We start from the raw sequence: 20,015 nt of genomic DNA, 5'->3' as shown, positions 1-20,015 counted from the left end.
CCGTTTTGTATATAATGCATATGGTTGGAAAGATGTTTTAAAAGTAGAATACAATGATCCACACAAGTTTGCCTCGAAATTGCGTGGTTTTCCTTCTACTGTGCGAACTAACACGGTCGGCCATTTATGGGAGTCAAAATTTTGACCCCCATAAATGGCCGACGTGTTAGTCGACGAGGTAAAAGGAAAACCACGCAATTTCGAGGCATGTTTGTGTGGATCATTGTATTCTACTTTTACAACATCTTTCTACCCATATGCATTTTATAAAAAACGGTTACAACGCTTTTCAAAGACCAACTCGACCGATCCAAGGCAACGTGTTCCTTTAACAGAAAAACAAAGAAAGAAACAGCAACCATTATTTAGCTTTGGAAAGGGAAAAAACAATTGCATACATGGCCAAATGCGCTTCCTTTTAGCTGTTGCAAACTGCTTATTTACCAAAAGGACCTATGGTATAAATGTCTAAAAAGTTAATGACCTGACGATTTTGACCCTAGCAGAGTCTTTCTCTCTGGAAGGCTAAAAGTGCCTTCGTAAAAGACTGCCCAAGGGTCAAATTATCAGGTCAATAACTATTTTCTTCAACCGAAAAGGACATACCCCTGCCTGAAGCAACTTTTCAATACAGACAAGTTGAGAAAATGCACAAGAAATGTTAATGGCCTGATGTTTCAACTCTAGCATAGTCTTTCTCAAAGACCTAAATGGCGACACAACACTCACAAATGAGTACACTGGTGGAACAGAACAGTCAAGAGGAAAGGAATGAAAAAGGAAGTTGCAGGAAGCAGGTAGACAAAGGAAAGAGGAACAATGTGATGATGTGGCGTGTCGTGGCCGAGCAGAAAAGAGCATCAGACTCGAGCTCTGGTGTTGCTGATCAGAAACAGTGAAAATAGTTTAACCAGCACCAGTGAAAATATTGTCCTTCGAGATTGTTATCAGCAGAGTGTGAGTCCAAGTCCTGGTCGTGACACTTGTGTCCTTAAGCTAGACACTTAAAATTATTGCTGCGTCCTTCGGATGGGACGTAAAGCCTATTATGTCCCGTGTGCAGTGTAACAGTAATGAATGTAATAGAACCCAGTGCAATTATCATAAAGAGAAGGGGTTCGCCCCGGTGTTCCTGGTCTGATCGGCAGCATATTTGGCCACAGCACCTTCATTACATGGTGATATAAGGGAATAGGTCTCACGTTTCAAAGCGTAACCCTACATACCTTGCAGGAAAAAATACTGAGCACTTTTATATGCTCCTGGGGGTGTGATAAAGTGCTATATAAAACACAGTATTATAATTACTATTATGTACAAAATAGTTTCTAAAGTTCTTGTTTAATAATACCTTGTAAATTGCTTTAAAACTTCCTCATGGAGAAACCATGTTTATTATTTTAAGTTAAACCAATAAATGTATAAATCTGAGTTTAACTAGCACCAACGAAAATATTGTCCTTCAAAATTGCTATAAAACAAAAATTGTTAAACTATTTTTCTAGGCAAAACAAAAAAGAAAAGACATTATTTACTCATTGTACTCTCTAAATTTAATTCCCTGCCAGTTATTAGGTATATAATAAATCATGCATCAAACAATTAAAAATGTAACAACTTTGGTATAAAATGGGGCCCAACTTCATGGCACTGTTTACCATAGAATCCTGCGATTACGGGCGCCACATATAATGCGTGCTTCTACATGCTGTAAGGGCAGAGATCTGCAGTGAGCAGTGTCATGAAATTGAGCCCTGGAGGTTTGGTTGAATTTACTTGATATATACAAAATATAATACTTTGACTATAAGGTTTTATACTTAACCAGTTCGTTTCGGAAATAAAAGAAAACACGTTTTCCCAACACCAGTTTGGGAATATTTTCAGAAAAAAAAAATAAAAAATTGTAATTTGTCTCTGATACTCCCTTTGTAAACCCATATAAATGGGTTAGGAGGGAGTCCAAATAATTGCGTAGGATAAGTTAACAAACAAAGTTGTCAGGACAAACTTTGATCCCTGTGGTCTTTACAAAATATTTTAAAAAGGTAAGTAACGTTTAAATTGTTACAGTTAAATCCATGATAATGTGGGACACTGTTTTAAGCTACAAACCATTGTTGCGTATGACCCATGAAACGACATCAAACACGGCTGTTGGCCATTAGAGGAGTGAATTGTCAGTTAAAGATATTGCCGCATATGCAATGTAACTGCGCATGTTTCACCTATAATGTGCAATGCACAGTAACACAAAGGGAATTAAACTCCAAAAGTGCACAACCAAGTATAAGTTTCAGCCTCAGCGACTGTGAAAAACAAACCCTGAATATAGGCCAATTCATTTCAAATATAAACAGCCACATAGGGCCAGTATAAGTCCCATGAGGTTTGGACTGGGGTATAATAAACCATATACCTTTCATCGTGAGAGATGAGGGACCATTGAATCTGGGATCATGTGGAGGGCTTCTATGACGCCACATGAGGTTTGGACTTCGGTACCTCCATCATGCGAGGTGAGGGACCATAAGGTTTGGACTTGGGTATCATAAGTCATATACCTCCATCATGAGAGGTGAGGGACCATTGAATCTGGGATCATCCAGAAGCATGAGTTGCTGAATTTGTTGGACATGCTCCAGCTTCAGCTGTCGTAGGTCAACAAGGCGGGACAGGAGGCGGGGTAGGACCAGGGGGTTATCATGGTGGTTCTGGTGGACCTCCCATTCTAACGCCTCCAGGATAACCTCTTGGAACTTCTCCACTTTCTCTCGTTGGGTTAGGTCGTCTCGATCTGAAAGTAAGAAAAATATTGATTAGCATCTTAGTACACAGGACCTATGGCTAAATGTCTCATTCGAAGGTAAAAGAAATTATGGTTTTAAGGCATCTTGCTCAAGTATACAAGTGTAATTAACTGTACTCATTCATTCTATGCGCTATATAAATGAAATAATATATTCAAACCCACACTCTGCTGATCAGAAACACGAGAGCTTGAGTTCAGTGCTCTTAACCACTCGACCACAACTACGATTTTGCGGTAAAATTATGTGAAAAAAAACACTTTCACAAAGCCTGTAAGCAGATGTTTACAATAAATCTTGAGTGGATAAACATTTTGTTGGGACATCAACGGGAGACAGACATTGCTGAGCAATCAGCTCACCGTATCAGTTTTAAATTTTATGCTATAATTTTTATTTTATTTTTTTAAATGCCGACTAACCAGGAGCAGCCAAAGCCAAAACACAGAACAGCGCCAGTTCCCTCTCCGTCAAGTTTAACTTCTTCATCTTCTCGAAAAATCTGAACTTATCCTCAAAGAACATCGTGTCGAGGTCTTCCAGAAGCTGTTTCTTAAAGTAGACACCGCCTGATGGGAACCACAATCCGTCCGCCATGTAGCGTGACGCCGTTGCAATCATGGCGATCTCAAAGCCAGCGTGCTTGAGTAACGATACCTGGTCGTTCAGGTCTAGGGACCGGAATTCAGGGAGTTTCTTGGCGAACTGAGCGAGGCTCTCGATTGCCGTTTGGAGGGCACTGCGTAGGAAGGCTGCGATGTCGTTGATGTCTGTAAGCTCCCTCATTGGATTGGCATCAGGATTGATTCTTTCCTATAATAACGGAATTGAAAGAAAATACCAAGTCATTCATATCTACATATTATGTTGAAAAGAAGGACATCCAACTGAATAGATTTTTTAATAAAAATATCATGAAAACAAATGAGGCCTGTAGTTTTACAACTATTGACTCTGTAAACCAACCTACAGCCGATTTCACCAAACGCAGTAACCCGTCCTAACTTCAATGCGGTTCAATGCGTCCTAACGTGTTCGGATACGGAACTGAACTCATCCTAAGTCCTAAGATTAATCCCAAGTTAGAAAGAGTTTGGTGAAATCGGCGGCTGGAGATTAATGTAAAGTGTTTCTAAACGGAGTTCTACAACCTCGGTAGTCTAGTTGGTAAGACACTGCTCTAGAATTGCAAGGGTCGTGGGTTTGAATCCCACTTGAGTAACATGCCTGTGACATTTTTTCACAGGACTCGGGAAAGTACTGAATATACAGTGCTAACACACATCGGTGTATGGGTAAAAACCAAAATTAATATTCTTTATCCCTGATGCAAATTTAACATCTCTTAAAAAGAATGTAGCAAACAAAAAAATAATAAGCCAAGTTTCTTGAGACACTCCCTTACCTCTACAACTCCAAGTCTCTCCTCCTTCAGTTTGTTCGTCCTTGCCTCTAATGTTGGATGGAAACTCATAGCCCAGATGTCCTTGTACGCTCGGTGTATTCTCTCAGTCAGCTCGCGTAACTCGGCCCTTCGTTTGTCGCCCTCGCTTGCCTCGTGCTCCTCCTGATTAAGCTCCTCAAGGAGACGCATGCGCTCCTCCCGCGGCATCCGACCAAACCTTGAGGCTGGGCAAATGAAAAAAATTTTGTTGTGAGGAAATTACTCATATCACTACTGCTTTGGTCTCTAAATCTTTTAAGGTTAACAAACCTTCAAACCTTAGGCCTATACTGTTAAAATAAAAAATAAAAAATTTGTAAAGCGCTATCTATCTATAACCAATAAAAAATAATAACAATAACTAGTTCATATAAAGCGCATTTCACAATATAGTCACAATGCGCTTTACATTCTATACACGTTCTATAAACAAATTTCTATTCTAAGGGGCGGGACAAAATTTTAAGTAAAAGTAAACATTTCAAAAAATAGTTAATACCCTGCATTTAGACCCTAGACAAATTTCTCTAAGGCTAAAAGTAAACATAACAAAATACAGTACTAAGATTCTCAAAATGTACATGGGGTGTAAGAGCACATAAAGAGACAAGTGAATAAACACAATTATTGACCCATTTCACCTGACGTCATCATCAGAACAATCTTGAATGCGCCATACTGGTGGGCAATTCCACTGTGCGTTTCCATATATAACTCTATGCCGTGCGTTATGCAGTGAAGTGAGCATTTTAGGCGACGCAGCGATTATACACGTAAACCTAACTGCCCACCAACATGGTGAGCGTGTCATCAGTCGCCGGGTGTGACACGCATGCAAGAGGGTCAATAGAGTCAGTCATAAGCACTGCTGAGCAAATGTGTTCTAAGCATGATTTTGAAAATGTCAAGAGATTTTCTTGCCCAGATATTCAACAGTAAAGAGTTCCAAAGTTTGGTAGCGGATACTGAAAAGGCATATAATATGAAGTCGTTCAAAAAGGACAATCAATCAATCAATCATAAATCATTTGTACAGCGCCTAAATCAAATGTTTGCTCAAAGGCGCTGAGGCACAGAAGAAATAAAAAAGTCATTGATGGTAGGCCTCCTGAAACAAGTGGGCTTTCAGAAGTGCCTTGAATGTGTCGAAGGATGTTGTGTCCCATCTAGGACACCCCCATCTAAAGCTCAAAAGGAAGTGTAATTGAACAATACTGTACGCGGTGCATGCATGTACATATCTGTGCATTTACATTGCTTCATCATTGGTTTACCTCTAAGAAGATGTCAATATATTATCGCACAAAACACAATCAAGTGGCAAAAACAAGAAATCAATGCAAGATTTTTTTTTTATTGCAACAAACAGAGATACAGTCACTTCTTTAAAGGCAGTGGACACTATCGGTAATCACTCAAAATAATTGTTAGCATAAAAACTTACTTGCATGGTAACGAGTAATGGGGAGAGGTTAATAGTACAAAATATTGTGAGAATCGGCTCTCTCTGAATTAATGTAGTTTATGAGAAAGAAGTAATTTCTCACTAAAATATATGAATTTGATTTTGAGACCTCAGAATTTGATTTTGAGGCCTTGAAATCAAGCATATGAAAGCACACAACTTCGTGTGACAAGGGTGTTTTTTCTTTCATTATTGTCTTGCAACTTCGACGACCAATTGAGCTCAAATTTTCACAGGTTTGTTATTTTATGCATATGCTGACAATTACTGATAGTGTCCAGTGTAATAATAACAAAATACAGCACTTATAAAGAGCACAGTATCTCACAAAAAAATGTCATTCAGGGGCGCCGATTCACGCTTAGTAAAATAAAAAACAAAACATAACCTGACAAAACACAATCAAGTGGACAAACATAGACACAGTCACTTCTTTTGAAAACCCTACTACATGTAAGTTCAGATTTTAAACTTTCATACCATCATGTGACATGCCAACTGCAATGCACTTCTGGAAGCGACAGTACTGGCACTTGTTCCTTGTTGACAAGCTGATTTTACACGGCTTGGACTTGGAGTATGGACACGGTTTGTACTGTAATTTCATGCGATGTGTGCGACGGAAGAAACCCTGATGCATAAATAATCAAGATAACAAGAAGTTTATTGTTTAATAACATGAACAACCTGTGTTGCATGCACACAAGAGATTCAGCCCTTGGAAAAAAACTATGAACATTTGATTAAGTACAAGGAATGACCTTCATGTGCACATAGTGTAGGCTTCAATGGGTGCGTTCGTTTAGCTTACCTGGGTCGACAAGATCACACTTGCCCTCTCGTGGTGTTTTCATGCACATCGGGTCACCCCAAAGTGACCCACTCCACACAAGCGGGGCACTGGGGGCTGTCCCGGGTGAGCCCCTCGAATGCTATTCGAACGCACCGGGGCAGACCGGGGTCGACCCAGGGAAGCTAAACGAACGCACCCAATATACATTTCAGGCTATATTTAATCACATTTTGTCTGATTTTTCTAAGCGCAAAACAATTTGGATTTTAGACTTTAGTAGGAGGAATATTATGAGTTGTATGACTCATGACAAGGACTCAAAACCAACTCGAGTCACATTTTGTATCAATGACTCAAAACAGTGGACTTGACCACTGAAACTCTGACTCGGTTTTGCTTTACTCCGTAATACATGTAACTGTTGTTATTCTTTTATGAGAGTATGGAAATAAATGTATTCTTGAATTGAATTGAAAAATTGACTCAGAACTCAACAGCAAAATGTTCATTATTTTACTAAACATTCATTTTCGGTTAAATAGTGAAATTTCGTACAGTGACATTTCTCTTTGTTATGACTCTGTTCAAAGATTTGTGAGCTTCAGGGTGAACATAAATATAAATCTTTGGCGGACCCAGACAAAGCCCCAAATGACTCATAACCGCACTCATCTTTTGGGACTAATGACTCAGACTCAAGCTCAAACTGAACCTTTGTGACTTAGAGTGACTTGGACTTGAACCGAGCCTATCTAAACTCGGAAGTCAAAATTGAACTTCACAATGAGGACTTGGACTTGAGGATTGAGGACTTCATAAAAGTGACATGAACTCACTTCTACACTAATGTGTACAGTAATGAATGAAAGAGAAACAAAAATGACATGATTGACATAGTCTTGGGCTTTTGTTGATTTTTACCTTGCATCCTTCACATGAGTGGACCCCGTAATGGAATCCAGACGCCTTGTCACCACAAATACGGCATTTTAGGGGAAGATCAAGATTGTCAATGGCTACATGTTTGCTGTGGTCATGACCTGAAACGACAAGAAAAAAACAAAAATTACACCGTATTACATAAAATGACACACATAAATAGTTTGTCAGATCAGACATAAAAATTTGCTAAGCAAAAAGGATTTAACAAACAACATGCCCTGTTCCTGGAGAAATTTTGGCAAGATTCAGTTCCAACTTTTATTATTATTGTTTATTCAACCTCAACAATACAAGAACAACAACGAGCCTACAACTTGCAAACTGTTGGCCTCCTCACCACTAATTCCAATAAGCCAGTTTGTTTTGCAGTCCAACACAAATCATAAAATCGGGGAAAACAACAAATGGCGTATTAATTAGGAGTAATGAGATTTGACAATTAGCTTTTTGTTTTTATTCATGCAAAAAGTTACAAACCTTTTCCAAAATCGACCTGATCAGGACTCGATTTCACAAAGCACTCAAATTCATCTTTAAAAAATATTAATTTCTTTTCTAAGACTACAATTTTCTTAGCAAATAAAAATTGCTTAGCAAATAAAAATTGCTTATTATATTGCTACGTCTTGGTGTAAACAAATTGATGTAGAGTGACATTAGGAGGAGGGGAATTGAAGTTACCTATAGAGAAGAAGGCTTAGGGAGTAAAATTTAAATAAGTTCTGAAAGTATTTACCCCAATATGTTTGGGTAGGACCAACCACAACCATTATGTCCCATGTCTGGAGTTTTATCTTTGAGAGAGCAGAGCCATTTTCCTTATTGCAAATGGCTCTTCCGTTTGAGAATACTTTTAAAGTTTACAGTGAAAAGCTCAGGTCCTTGCTACAATGGGAGACTTTTTTTAAGACAAAAGCAGGCGTCCCAATCACTGGTCATTTTCATTTGTTCTCAACGCTGAGAACAATTTGAAAAGGACTGGTGAGTTGGACTCCTGCTATCGTCTAAAAAGTCTCCAAGTAGTTCCTGAAAATAGCACGCTACTTTAAAGAAATCACTATTATGCTATTTCTATTTACTTTTAGCATTCAGTGTGCACAAAAATGTACAGTCAGAAGATTTTGCAGTGCAAAATTGTTGGATGAAATCGTACCCCGACATGTTCATTCTTGTCTGAATAGAATCACATAAGCGTACAAGTAGTTTCATTACATTTTGCAGTATCATTATTGACTTTAATTTTTTGTTATTATTCCTTGATGAAATCTGAGAAGATCCTGCACATATACTAGTATTCATGGTGTACTAGTTTTCATGGTCAAAAGGGCTGCATTAAGCCGAGAACTGTTTGGGTAGGGATTACAATTCAATTACAGTCTCTATGGTTAAACCAGAAAACAGTCTGGTATGCTTGCTAAAGGGCTAAATAAAGAAGTAATACTCAACACGCGCAGGATACAACAATGCTTTGATGTTTAGTCATAAAGAATGTGTGTATAGGAACACACCCTGATACTGCAAAGAATTGCATCGAACCATTATACAATGTAGTTCCATGATTTATGTGGACACTTTTGGTAATTACTCAAAATAATTATTATTTTGTAACTGTTATTGTCTCTCGGCATAATGTGCGCATACTGTTTATTTGTTCGTTATTGTATGCCTATATAGATGTGGTTTTCTGTATTTTTTGTAATTTTTGTAATTTTTAATATTTTTAGACTCGCAAGCCGAAGTGAATTTCACTGTAATGTATTTATTTGTGTGACAATAAACAATTGAATTGAATTTAATTAGCATAAAACCTTACTTTGTAACGAGTAATGCGGAGCTGTTGATAGTATAAAACATTGTGAGAAACGGCTCCCTCTGAAGTAACGTAGTTTTCGAGAAAGAAGTATTTTTCCACAAATTTGATTTAGAGACCTCAGATTTAGAATTTATGGTCTCGAAATCAAGCATCTGAAAGTGTGAAAGTGTGTTTTTCTTTCACTATTATCTTGCAACTTCGACAACCAATTGAGTTCAAATTTCACAGGTTTGTTATTTTATGTATATATGCTGAGATACACTAAGTGAGAAGACTGGTCTTTGACAATTACCAATAGTGTCCAGTGTCTCTAACTGCTCGGCCACGACAAGAGAACTACTATTGACTATTTTTTTTTTGGGGGGGGGGGGTGGGGAGGGGGTTCACAAGACCACAGGGATTTTGGGTTTTATCAAACCTATGCTATTTTGTTTGCACTCAAAATTTTTATTGGGCCAAACTGTCTTTACCCAACCAGTGTCAAAATGAGAAAACAACTTTCTGACAAAGCTTTAAGACATGCATTAAACTGTTTTTATTTGAATAGAAAAGAAGATTTATGTCAGGTTTTTTTTTTAATGGGGAATAAGCATACTTTAATGCTCGATAGAATTGGACCCGAAAGTCAACATTTCGTTGATTCGATATATCTTGTTTTCGTTCAAGACGTTCATTACACAGAGCAAGGAACTATTAATCAATTGAAAAATACAAGACCACCAGACTTGTCCGGTCATGAGTTTACTGGCTCGACACCCAGACTACTGGCCTCGGGCGGGTACAGTACATGTAGGCTGTCCAGTGTAAAAATCAAGCCGGGGAAAACAGCAACCAATAATAAGAGCACTACACCAATTATGTTTACCAATATTTCAGCAGGAGCATAGCATGTGTACAGTGCAAGTGTACATTACATATTCAATACAAGTTTTATCAGGACTTAAAAAGATTATACACAACACTTTTAACCTGACATTTATAATGTTTAACCTGACCTATTGAAAATTATCAGTATGAAATGTTGCATAATAATACAATTATGTGGAGAGATGTGTTTGAATTTTGGGGGAAAACTCCACAAGACTAAAAGTGCTCCCAGTTTTACAAAACCAGAATTTATTTTACAATTGACCAGAATCAAAATGAGTTGGACAAGAATTCGGAGAAGATCTACATGTGGATAGATCTAAATAATAAAATAATAAGATCTATCTCATTTGTCTTATAAGGGCAATTCCATGGTCAGTCGCTTCACACTTTCCTGTCTCATTTCTTGATCTTGGTGCTAGATCTGTGTGAGATATTCTTTCCACTAAGTTTATAGATTGATTTGTACTTGACACCAAATGCTTTGAACTTATGATGTTAGAAATGTTGTGGGCTTTGTGCTCTGGACGTTTTAAAAAGTTGTAAAAAGCGGTCAGTCGCATTACACAAAAAGGAGATGGAAAAAATTCACTAGCCACGATTCAAAATTTTCCTCTAACTACAAAACTTTTTACTACATGCATTACACAACTCTTATGAGTATCCAACAGGATACTTATAATGATCAGCAACTTGAACTTTATACATGGCAAAACCATGGTCAGTCGCATTAAGGTCAGTCGCATTACAGCATTACAGTTTTCCAGTCAATTTAGCCAAGCCTACATGGAGCCCAAGCTGGGTTCTTATTTGGCATTAAGGCAGTGGACACTATTGGTAATTACTCAAAATAATTATTACATTAAAACCTTACTTGGTAACGAGTAATAGGGAGAGGTTTATAGTGTAAAACATTGTGAGAAACGGCTCCCTCTGAAGTAACGTAGTTTTCGAGAAAGAAGTTATTTTCCACGAATTTGATTTCGAGACCTCAGAATTTGATTTTGAGGTCTTGATGAAATCAAGCATCTGAAAGCACACAACTTCGTGTGACAACTTTGGGTGTTTTTTCTTTCATTATTATCTTGCAACTTCGACGACCAATTGAGCTCAAATTTTCACAGGTTTCTTATTTTGTGCATGTTAAGATACACCAAGTGAGAAGACTGGTCTTTGACAATTACCAATAGTGTCCAGTGCCTTAATAGACACTGAGTCTGTGTGTCTTAATTTCCCAGAAAAAAAACAGAAGAACAAAAAGTGAGAAATTAACACAGGATGGTGATGGGGTTTACTACTATTACCCAGAATTTTCTTAGAGTTTTACTTCCTTGAAGTCAATTCTGTAGCCTATAAAAGACTTACAAGATTTGTTTTGAAAAAGCACCTTCCCTATTCAACATCTTGCCAACACCTAACAATCTTGCCTACAGTTAACAGTTAACCCACTTCATAAATTACACCTGTAAATATTTACTTTATACCCCTGTGTGTTCAGCTGTACATTACAACACCCACCTCTATGGTTAAAGGCACTGGACACCTTTGGTAATTGTCAAAGACCAGTATTCTCACTTGGTGTATCCCAACATATAAAATAACAAATCTGTGGAAACATGGACTCACGGTCATCAAAGTTGCAAGAAAATAATGAACGGAAAAGAAATAATCACTTTGTTGCACAAATTTGTGTGTTTTCAGATGCCTAATAAAAGACTTCAGGCCTGAAGTATTTTATTATATGCGTGAGAAATTACCTCCAAGTTCCAAAAAAACTTCAATACTTCAGAGGGATCCGTTTCTCACAATGTTTTAAATTCTATCAACATCTCTCCATTACTCGTCACCGAGTAAGTTTTTATGCATCAAGTGTTTTGAGTAATAACCAAAAGTGTTCAGGGGTAGATTTCACAAAGAGTTAGGATTAGTCTTATCTCGAGTTAGGACCATTTACTCGTCCTAACTTAGGACTCTCCATGCAATTTGTATATCTCCTAGGACTAGTCATAAGTTAGGACTAGTCCTAACTCTTTGTGAAATCGACCCCAGTGCCTTTAAGCACTGGCATGATGCCACCCAGGAGTGTGGTTCTGTGGTTGTTATGTCTCCTCCATGGTACAATGTAGATCAGTGTGTTATCATCATGTACTGCATCCTTTATCTCTCCTTCACTTTGATTAACACCCTTTGGTGTGAATTGAGCCACTAGTCAAACATGGCTTCCCAATTTAATGTCCCATGAAGTTGGTTTACATTGGAAATTTCCAGTTGGTGTTATTTTAAGCATAGATAGATAAACTGCCTTCTGAATTTAATCATAGAGGTAGAAAATAGATTTCTTTGAATCCATGATTTATTGGAGGTTTAAAACCATATATTGTGATGTAACATGATCATGATTTGATTGAGAAAAGGTTCTTTACTTCTAAAGTTATAATCCTAATAAATTGGGGGGCTAACAGCTAAGAGCTGAATTGTGAAGGATGTGGTTTTTTTTTAAGCATAGATAGATAACTGCCTTCCTGAATTTAATCATAGAGGTAGAAAATAGATTTCTTTGAATCCATGATTTATTGGAGGTTTACATACATTGTGATGTAATTTGATCATGACTTGATTGAGTTAAGGTTCTTTACTTCTAAAGTTATAATAATAATAATAATTTGGGGGGCTGACAGCTATAAGAGCTGAATTGCGAAGGACGTGGCTACAAAGTGTTCGTGAAGCTGACATGCAAGGGCCCCTTTGGCTGCCAGCCACATCAACCCATTATGACCACGTTCGAAAAGATCGAAAGTGTTTGATTTATTTTCCCGAGTGAGGAAAACCGGATGGTCTGGAAAACCCTCATGGCACCGCAGGGAACCAACACACAACTCAACTCACATGCACATGTGGCCCTGGCCGGGAATCGAACCGGGATCACCTTAGTGAGAGGTGAGCGCTTTACGCACAAGCCAACCATGCCACCAAGTTGTTGAGAATCCAGGTTTTGTGAATGTGTCAGGCAACATTCTGAACATTTGTTCCAAATGATGTTTTTTATGCTTTGTTGACACTGAATGCAGACCAGACCTGTAAACATTTGTAGAGGGTAATGAAAACGTTCCTTCCCAACTTTAGAGTCACCCCAACTATAGTTGGGATTTGTAATATTGAGAGACTTACACATAGACAAATAACTGACTCGGTGAAACGATGTATGTGTGGTTCACTAACATGTTGTCATAACACCCAGGGTCAGCGCGCACGCGCGATGCACATAGAGTAGGCCTATATCTATGGAGAGCCTAATGTGACAATACTACAACCCTTTCCACCTTGCTTTAAAGAAGGCACATTTTGTCAAGTTCTGGTGTAAACTTATGAAAAAGATCAACCACAGTAATTTAAGTTTAGGAAAAGTCTATGAAAACTTAGACAACTGTAACGGTAAACATCAAAACTTATAAAGCGTAGCTATAACACCTAACAACAAAGCGTATTTAAAACACTAAACAACAAAATTTTAGATTGCCAAAATGTAATATTGAGAGACTTACACATCTATAGACAAATAACTGACTCGGTGAAACGATGTATGTGTGGTTCACTAACATGTTATCATAACACCCAGGGTCGGCACGCATGCGCGATGCACATAGAGTATATCTATGGAGAGCCTAATGTGACAATACTACAGGATTCACCCCAACTTGAGTGTTACAGTTGGGACGGCCCAACTAAATGTATAGCGATTCACTGTCTATGACTATGCAGGGGACACCTAACACCCAGTCTCTGAAAATCGGTTATAAATGCATGGCTGATGAGTGCTGGCTTTGGTAGGTGATAGAAGAGGGAGTAATGTTACAATGATGATCGAAAATTAATTTGTAGATAGAGAGGTCCACTGAGTGACTCACTAACCACAGTAATATCAGTTCCAGCTATAGTTGGGCCGTCCAAACTATAGCTGGGCCGTCCCAACTATAGCTGGAACCAATCCCAACTTGAGCGTTACAGTTGGGAGTCATAGCAGACACAACTGTAACACCTAAGTTGGGACTGGACTCAAGTTGGGACTGGTGACCGTTCCCCTGGTCCCAACTTTAGTTGGGACGATTCTTTAGTTGGGATATATACATGTTGTATTGACCCCCTTGACATACCGGTAAATTATCAAATACATGTAGGGAACTACATTTTACACTATTTTAACATGCAGTTAGAGACTCACATAAGGACTCTATTTATAAGAAAATGATGGCATTACAAAACCAAACTAAACTCTGCAGCCCCTCTTCCAGAGAATTTGCTACCAAACAGGCCCCAATATTAAATACCATGATGTAACAGGAAAAACAACAACTTCAGGAACAATCCTTGGTCCTCAAAAAAGCCTCCCCCCCCCCCCAACCTCCAAACGAAACAGGAACTTTCAGGAACAACTTGTCAGCTACTTGATGATTTACTGCCTCCTGTAAACACACTGATACTCCGAATGACATCCAAATGATAACTACAAGTCGCAATAAATCAAATCAGACAGGATGTTCTGACATTTGAATGAACTTCCTCCAGTTCCTTGTGTCCTGCCGACAACCTTTCAGTTCCAGGCAACCAATTCCTGACGTTGTTTCCTTCAATCATGCAGGTTACGTAACTGCCTGCATGTTGCAAGACCCTTGATGAAACTTTCCACTTTTCAAATAAAATGTTAAAAATAAAAAGTTCCGGGCAATGCAATTGCAGTTTGTCAAAAACAGGGGAAGTTACCACCAAGCACTAGCTAAGGTTACTGTTTCCGTACCAGGCCTTTGTTTATTTAATTTTCCAATGGCACAGCTGAGAAACCGAAAATATAGAAATCAGCTGATCACTCAATATTTAGCATGCCTAACTGAAAGGGAAATTGTTTTAACTTTTGTTTCCATTGCAATTACATGAACTTCAACATTCTCTGAATCCCCCTTTCATTTTTTCACATTTGAAATCAAATCCCTGGGGAATTCCCAGGGACTTTGGGTGACATTTTCACGTACACTTTAAATTTCTTACCTTCTGGTTGAAAGTAAAATTTAAATAACTTTGGGTTGTACAAAGAAAATTTACTAGATCCCAATTTGAAGCAACAACCTCTGGTTTAATGTGCAAGCGCTCTACCAACTGAGCTATTAAGCCCTTTTTTTGTCAATATCTTTGATTAATGGTTTCTGACTCGCACCCCTGAACAAAAACAATTGATAAAATAGGGAGACTACCAACATTAGGGCTAGATACATGTAGCTCAATGGGAGACTTTCTGGGACGATAGAGGGCAGCAGACTTACCGGGTAAATCCATTGTTCTCAGAATTATGCGCATGTTCAGTACTACGTAAACAATGGAAATTTACCCGGTAAGTCTGCTGCCACCTAGTGTTGGAAAGTCTCCTATTGGTCGACACCAGTACATAAATCTGGAGGTCATTGGTTCAGATGCCGCTCATAGTTAGACAATTTTCCTTTGTTCAACGCCAAAGTATTTTTAAATTACACGGTCAGTTTCCCTTGTGGCTTGTAACTTGGTAATTTAAAGCCATTGGACACTTCCTGTATCACAACTTATATTATAAAATAACATTCCTGTGAAAATTTAGGTTCAATCAGTCATCGGAGTCAGGAGAAAATAACGGGAAAATCCACCCTTGTTCCCGTACATTTCGTCATGTCATGACATGTGTTTAAAACAAATCCGTAATTCTCGATATCGAGAATTGGTAAATGTTTTAATGTTTTCTCAAAAAGTAAAGCATTTCATGGAATACTATTTCAAGAGAAGTCTTTCACCAATACCTTCTGATTTTTTTTTCTGTTCCGAAATGGTCCAATGGCTTTAAAGTAAAGTTAAGAGAAATAACCCTTGAGAAAACAGCCTGCTAAATGTTAGATTTTCTCTCTGCTTGTGAGTATAATTAAGCGAAATTTACCCTGGATTGAACAGCATAAAAAAAATTCCCAAAGACTAATAATTATAGCAAATGTAAATCCTGATAAAAGAAAATGGGTTTTATTTGTGTCGATACGATACTTTGTCCTTAGAACAAAAAGTAGGAAATTTGATTGAACACAGGGGCTGGACTATATGGTATAGGGTTTTTAAAAATAGTCTTTTCAAGCTATTTAGTAAAACAAATTGTATGATTTTTCCATGTGCAAAAACACAGAAATCAGACTGAAGTACATTGTAGAAAGAATATCATGCAGGCTGGTGAATTGACTCAGCCAATGTGAGTAGGGCTCAAAAGCATTTAATTATGTTCAAGTAGAATACTAAGAAAGTAAAAAATACATTTTTTGCACAATTGGTAAAACAAGCATTTGAAATACACTTACCATTTGTGGACGTTACAGACGCAGAATTAGTATACAGGTAATGTTGGTTGCCATTAGTGTCCATGTCTTCAGTTGGGAATGGTCAGCACACTGTGACCTTAATCCTTAACCTGGAAGTAACACAAAAATCACCATTCAGGAAAAAATACATTGTTTAACATTGGCTATATCGGCAGAGTACAACTTGGGAAATTACTCTAAAAATAAACGACGTTATAAAAATACTTATAAGATGCAAGAGCACTGGAGAGTGTTGATATTATCACAAACATTGTAAGAAACGACATTCTTTGAAGCATAATGTAGTTAAAAAGGGACAACAAATTCTCACACTCAAAAACGTTTACACACAAAAAATTGAATCTGACAAAGGCTATGGCCAAATAAGGGAGGTTTTTTTTTTAGTCAGTGATTTATTTGCAATTTCGATGACCAATTAAGCCCAATTTTTTTAACAGATTTGTAATTTAATGCATTTACGTCGAGATACATCAAGTGACGATACCAGTCTTTGACAAGTACCAAAATTATCCCCTAAGTACCCATCAAACCGTGTGTCTTTGAATAACACAAGAAACTTTTACGATTTGCTTCTGTCCTACCAATATACCTCTCAACTAACATCCCAAGTAGACCGATCCATTAGGCTCCGCCCACGCATACGTGTGAGCAAGAACACGTTAGCCTCTCCTATGCCTTTCTGCACAATCTGCCGCGCGCGCCAAGCATAAGCGCACGCATGTCGGACCTTATTTGTCGGACCTTCGTTGCGTTGTGATTGGTCAATACGCAATGGGGCGGAGCTTAATGGATCGGTCTATTACCAGTCCTCTCAAGTAGCCTAAGTTATTTCTTTAAATGTTTATTCATTTATGAATTGGATTGTTCCAGAACAGATGCCGAATTTGAAAAGCCACTCTTTTGACTCATTTTGACTTGTAACATTTTATGAATCATTATAATTATAATGAAAAATGGACTTTAATTCTTTGAGGAAATGGTGGCTAAAACATAAATCATTCCACTGCGGACATAAAATGTTCCTAAAATAGCGTCCAACATGTAGCACTGACGCTCTCAAGACCACCGTATACCCGGAAATCAAACATGCACTTTGTAACACTTTGAAAAAAATAGGCCTTACATGGTGGGTTGGACAGATAATTTTTGGCTAATAAATCCCATTTTAAATTAGGTAGTGGATGACTTGCCGGCACGGGCTTACATTATACGATAAAAAAAAACATTTTAAAGGCACTGGACACTAGTTATTCAAAATAATTGTTACTAGTATAAAACTTAACTGGTAACGAGCAATGGAGAGCTGTTGATAGTATAAAACATTGCGAGAAAGGGCTCCCTTTCATAGTAACATAGTTTTTGAAAAGAAATAATTTCTCACTCAATCAAAAATATTAAAAAGAATTCATGACTGAAGCCTTTTTTAGGCTGAAACTGAAAACACACAAATTTGTGCAGTAAGGGTGTTTTTGCTTTCATTATGCACTGAATATCCACTGCCTTTAATTTAAAATGTTTCGCTTATTCTTTTTACCATCACCACCAACCCCGACCCGAGAACTCCTAGATGAGGTTCATTGCGCTATCTTTTCATGGCGGAACGAAAATCATCGTAGTACCGGACCCTCCAGCCCTCATCCTTCTGCTGACAAACGACACCGAAGGCCTACTGCGGCCTAGCCTTTAGTCAAGGCGCATGCGACACCCCCATGTCAAGCACAACCCCAGATATCACGCACGAAAAAAGACCAGCGCGAGTTTTCGGCCTTAGGCCTATGTTTTTCTTTACTTTTTGCCACAGATTTGGGTGGGAGAAATGAAATGCATTATGCAAGAGCGTGATGAGTTGTTGGCCAATAAGAAGACAAAATTACCATAGATCACATGCCGCATGCCACCCATTACCCACACACACAAAATGGTGCACTGAAAAGTCATGTGCTGAGAGCAACACTTGGAAGGTGCATGAGTAATTGCTAAACGCGCTTCGCGGCTCAGTCGCTCACGCTGGTCTTTTTTCGTGCATGACATCGGGGGATGACGCCGCCACGTGCGCCTTGATTAAAGGCTAACTGCGGCCCCATCTAGAGGATACTTCGTAATAATCAGTCAGTCGGCTTGTCAAAGTCTGACAGCCACATTTAGTGGACCATAAAAACATTACAATCATGCATTTGGGAAAAAAGGACAACTTTCAGCAAAAAGGTCCATAAACCTGCCCACACTTTTTCATTTGTTATGAAATCAATTAGTTTTTTATAATTAAATATTTTACTAAAAAATGAGATATTCCGTTGTTGGTCAAAATGACTGAAAAAGTGTTGGCAGGATACAGAAATCTTGGCCAGCGTTCTCCCATTAAATGTAACACATATTTAAAACACAGTGGTTCGCTCGCCAGAGGAGCAAAGTATGTACAGCTTTTAAGCCCGGTTCCTGCAATTTGACGTAATTGATGTCACAACTCTGTTTTCGCTGTGAATCGCAAACTAGACCACAACTGAACCCCTGCGAAAAAATCTTTACGAATTTGTGATGTCAGCTTTTGCTTCGCATTTGCATTCGCAGGAAGTATGATATAAGCCCGGCTTTTTCTCTACTCTAGTTTTTAATTCTACATCCATGGTCTAACTAGTAAAATACAGAATTAATAAGAACCTACGGGACGGTAAGGGGAAGTTACCCATATAGAAGTTAGAACTATATATATTTATTATGAGGTTCGTTCAGACGATAGAGGAACGAACCTAGTCATACATAGAAATTTCTTACTTCTAGCATGGAGCAATTGCTCCATGCTTCTAGAAACTATAAAGCGGGGAGCCTTTATAGTTTCTAGAAGACGTAACTTCTAAGAAGAGGTAGAGTAAGGGGAAGTGACCCAGGGTACACTGGTTGCGTCTCGTTACCACTGTCAACTTTGAGAGGGTCGAGTTGTCTCCCCACCACACTAATGGGGTTCGTACTTTTTGACATGGCGCCAGAGTACACACAACCTTGCTGTAATAATATAACACTTCAGTCCGAGTCGATCATGTACATACTGAGATTTCTACCTCCATGCTGAGACAAGCAACAACAACACAAGTTGAAAAACTAAATTTTGTTGGTGCTTTTAATTTTTTTTAAACTGTTATAACAAACACACACAAATAAAATCGTTTTAGTCTTACCATGGAGTGGTCTTACCTGATGTCTTGATGACGGCCACCTGTTCGTATTATGATGTTAATGGTTAATTTCCAGTAATTCTGTATGGATATGGGGGATGTTCTTCCATAGGTCCGCTGAGTTAAATTGGCATGGTGGTGCGACTTTAGCAATAGCATAGAGCATGCAGTGTGTGGACCCAACGTAAACAAATTTTGGAACAACACATCTCAAAAAGTTAGGGTTGATAGGTGTGTTTAAGTACATTTTATAATAAATAAAGAAACTAATACATATCATTAAGTACAAACAAAATTAATTGATATCCTTTAAGTAGGATTATTATTAAAGTTT

The 20,015-nt window shown here is 38.2% G+C and overlaps 1 protein-coding gene across 2 annotated transcripts; it reads right to left on the bottom strand.

The window, feature by feature from the left end:
* Nucleotides 1-32: 32 nt before the first annotated feature.
* On the bottom strand, nt 33-19,793 carry LOC139940463 (peroxisome proliferator-activated receptor delta-like). Of its 2 annotated transcripts, none has more exons than XM_071936731.1 (7): nt 19,701-19,793; nt 16,491-16,600; nt 7,434-7,552; nt 6,200-6,350; nt 4,216-4,439; nt 3,233-3,623; nt 33-2,797 (listed from the first exon to the last, which is right to left on the bottom strand). In XM_071936731.1, exons 2-7 carry the CDS (start codon nt 16,552-16,554, stop codon nt 2,550-2,552), a joined length of 1,197 nt encoding a protein of 398 aa, XP_071792832.1. In that variant the 5' UTR covers nt 16,555-16,600; nt 19,701-19,793; the 3' UTR covers nt 33-2,549. The 2 variants fall into 2 exon arrangements, with proteins under 2 accessions (XP_071792832.1, XP_071792833.1); XM_071936732.1 differs by having other exon boundaries at nt 19,685-19,792.
* Between the last annotated feature and the right edge of the window lie 222 nt (nt 19,794-20,015).

The sequence above is a fragment of the Asterias amurensis genome, chromosome 8 (assembly GCF_032118995.1).
Source record: "Asterias amurensis chromosome 8, ASM3211899v1".
Taxonomy (NCBI): domain Eukaryota; kingdom Metazoa; phylum Echinodermata; class Asteroidea; order Forcipulatida; family Asteriidae; genus Asterias; species Asterias amurensis.
The sequence above is the reverse complement of the archived record's forward strand: the minus strand, read 5'-3'. Positions and strand labels throughout refer to the sequence as shown.

Excerpts from the sequence above, each read along its gene's own strand:
- LOC139940463 (XM_071936731.1), bottom strand. The coding sequence starts at position 16,554 with ATGGACACTAATGGCAACCAACATTACCTGTATACTAATTCTGCGTCT. Across the intron at positions 3,624-4,215 it reads AGAGACTTGGAGTTGTAGAG|GAAAGAATCAATCCTGATGC; the intron begins GTAAGGGAGTGT and ends CCGTTATTATAG. Across the intron at positions 2,798-3,232 it reads TTTGGCTTTGGCTGCTCCTG|ATCGAGACGACCTAACCCAA; the intron begins GTTAGTCGGCAT and ends TCTTACTTTCAG.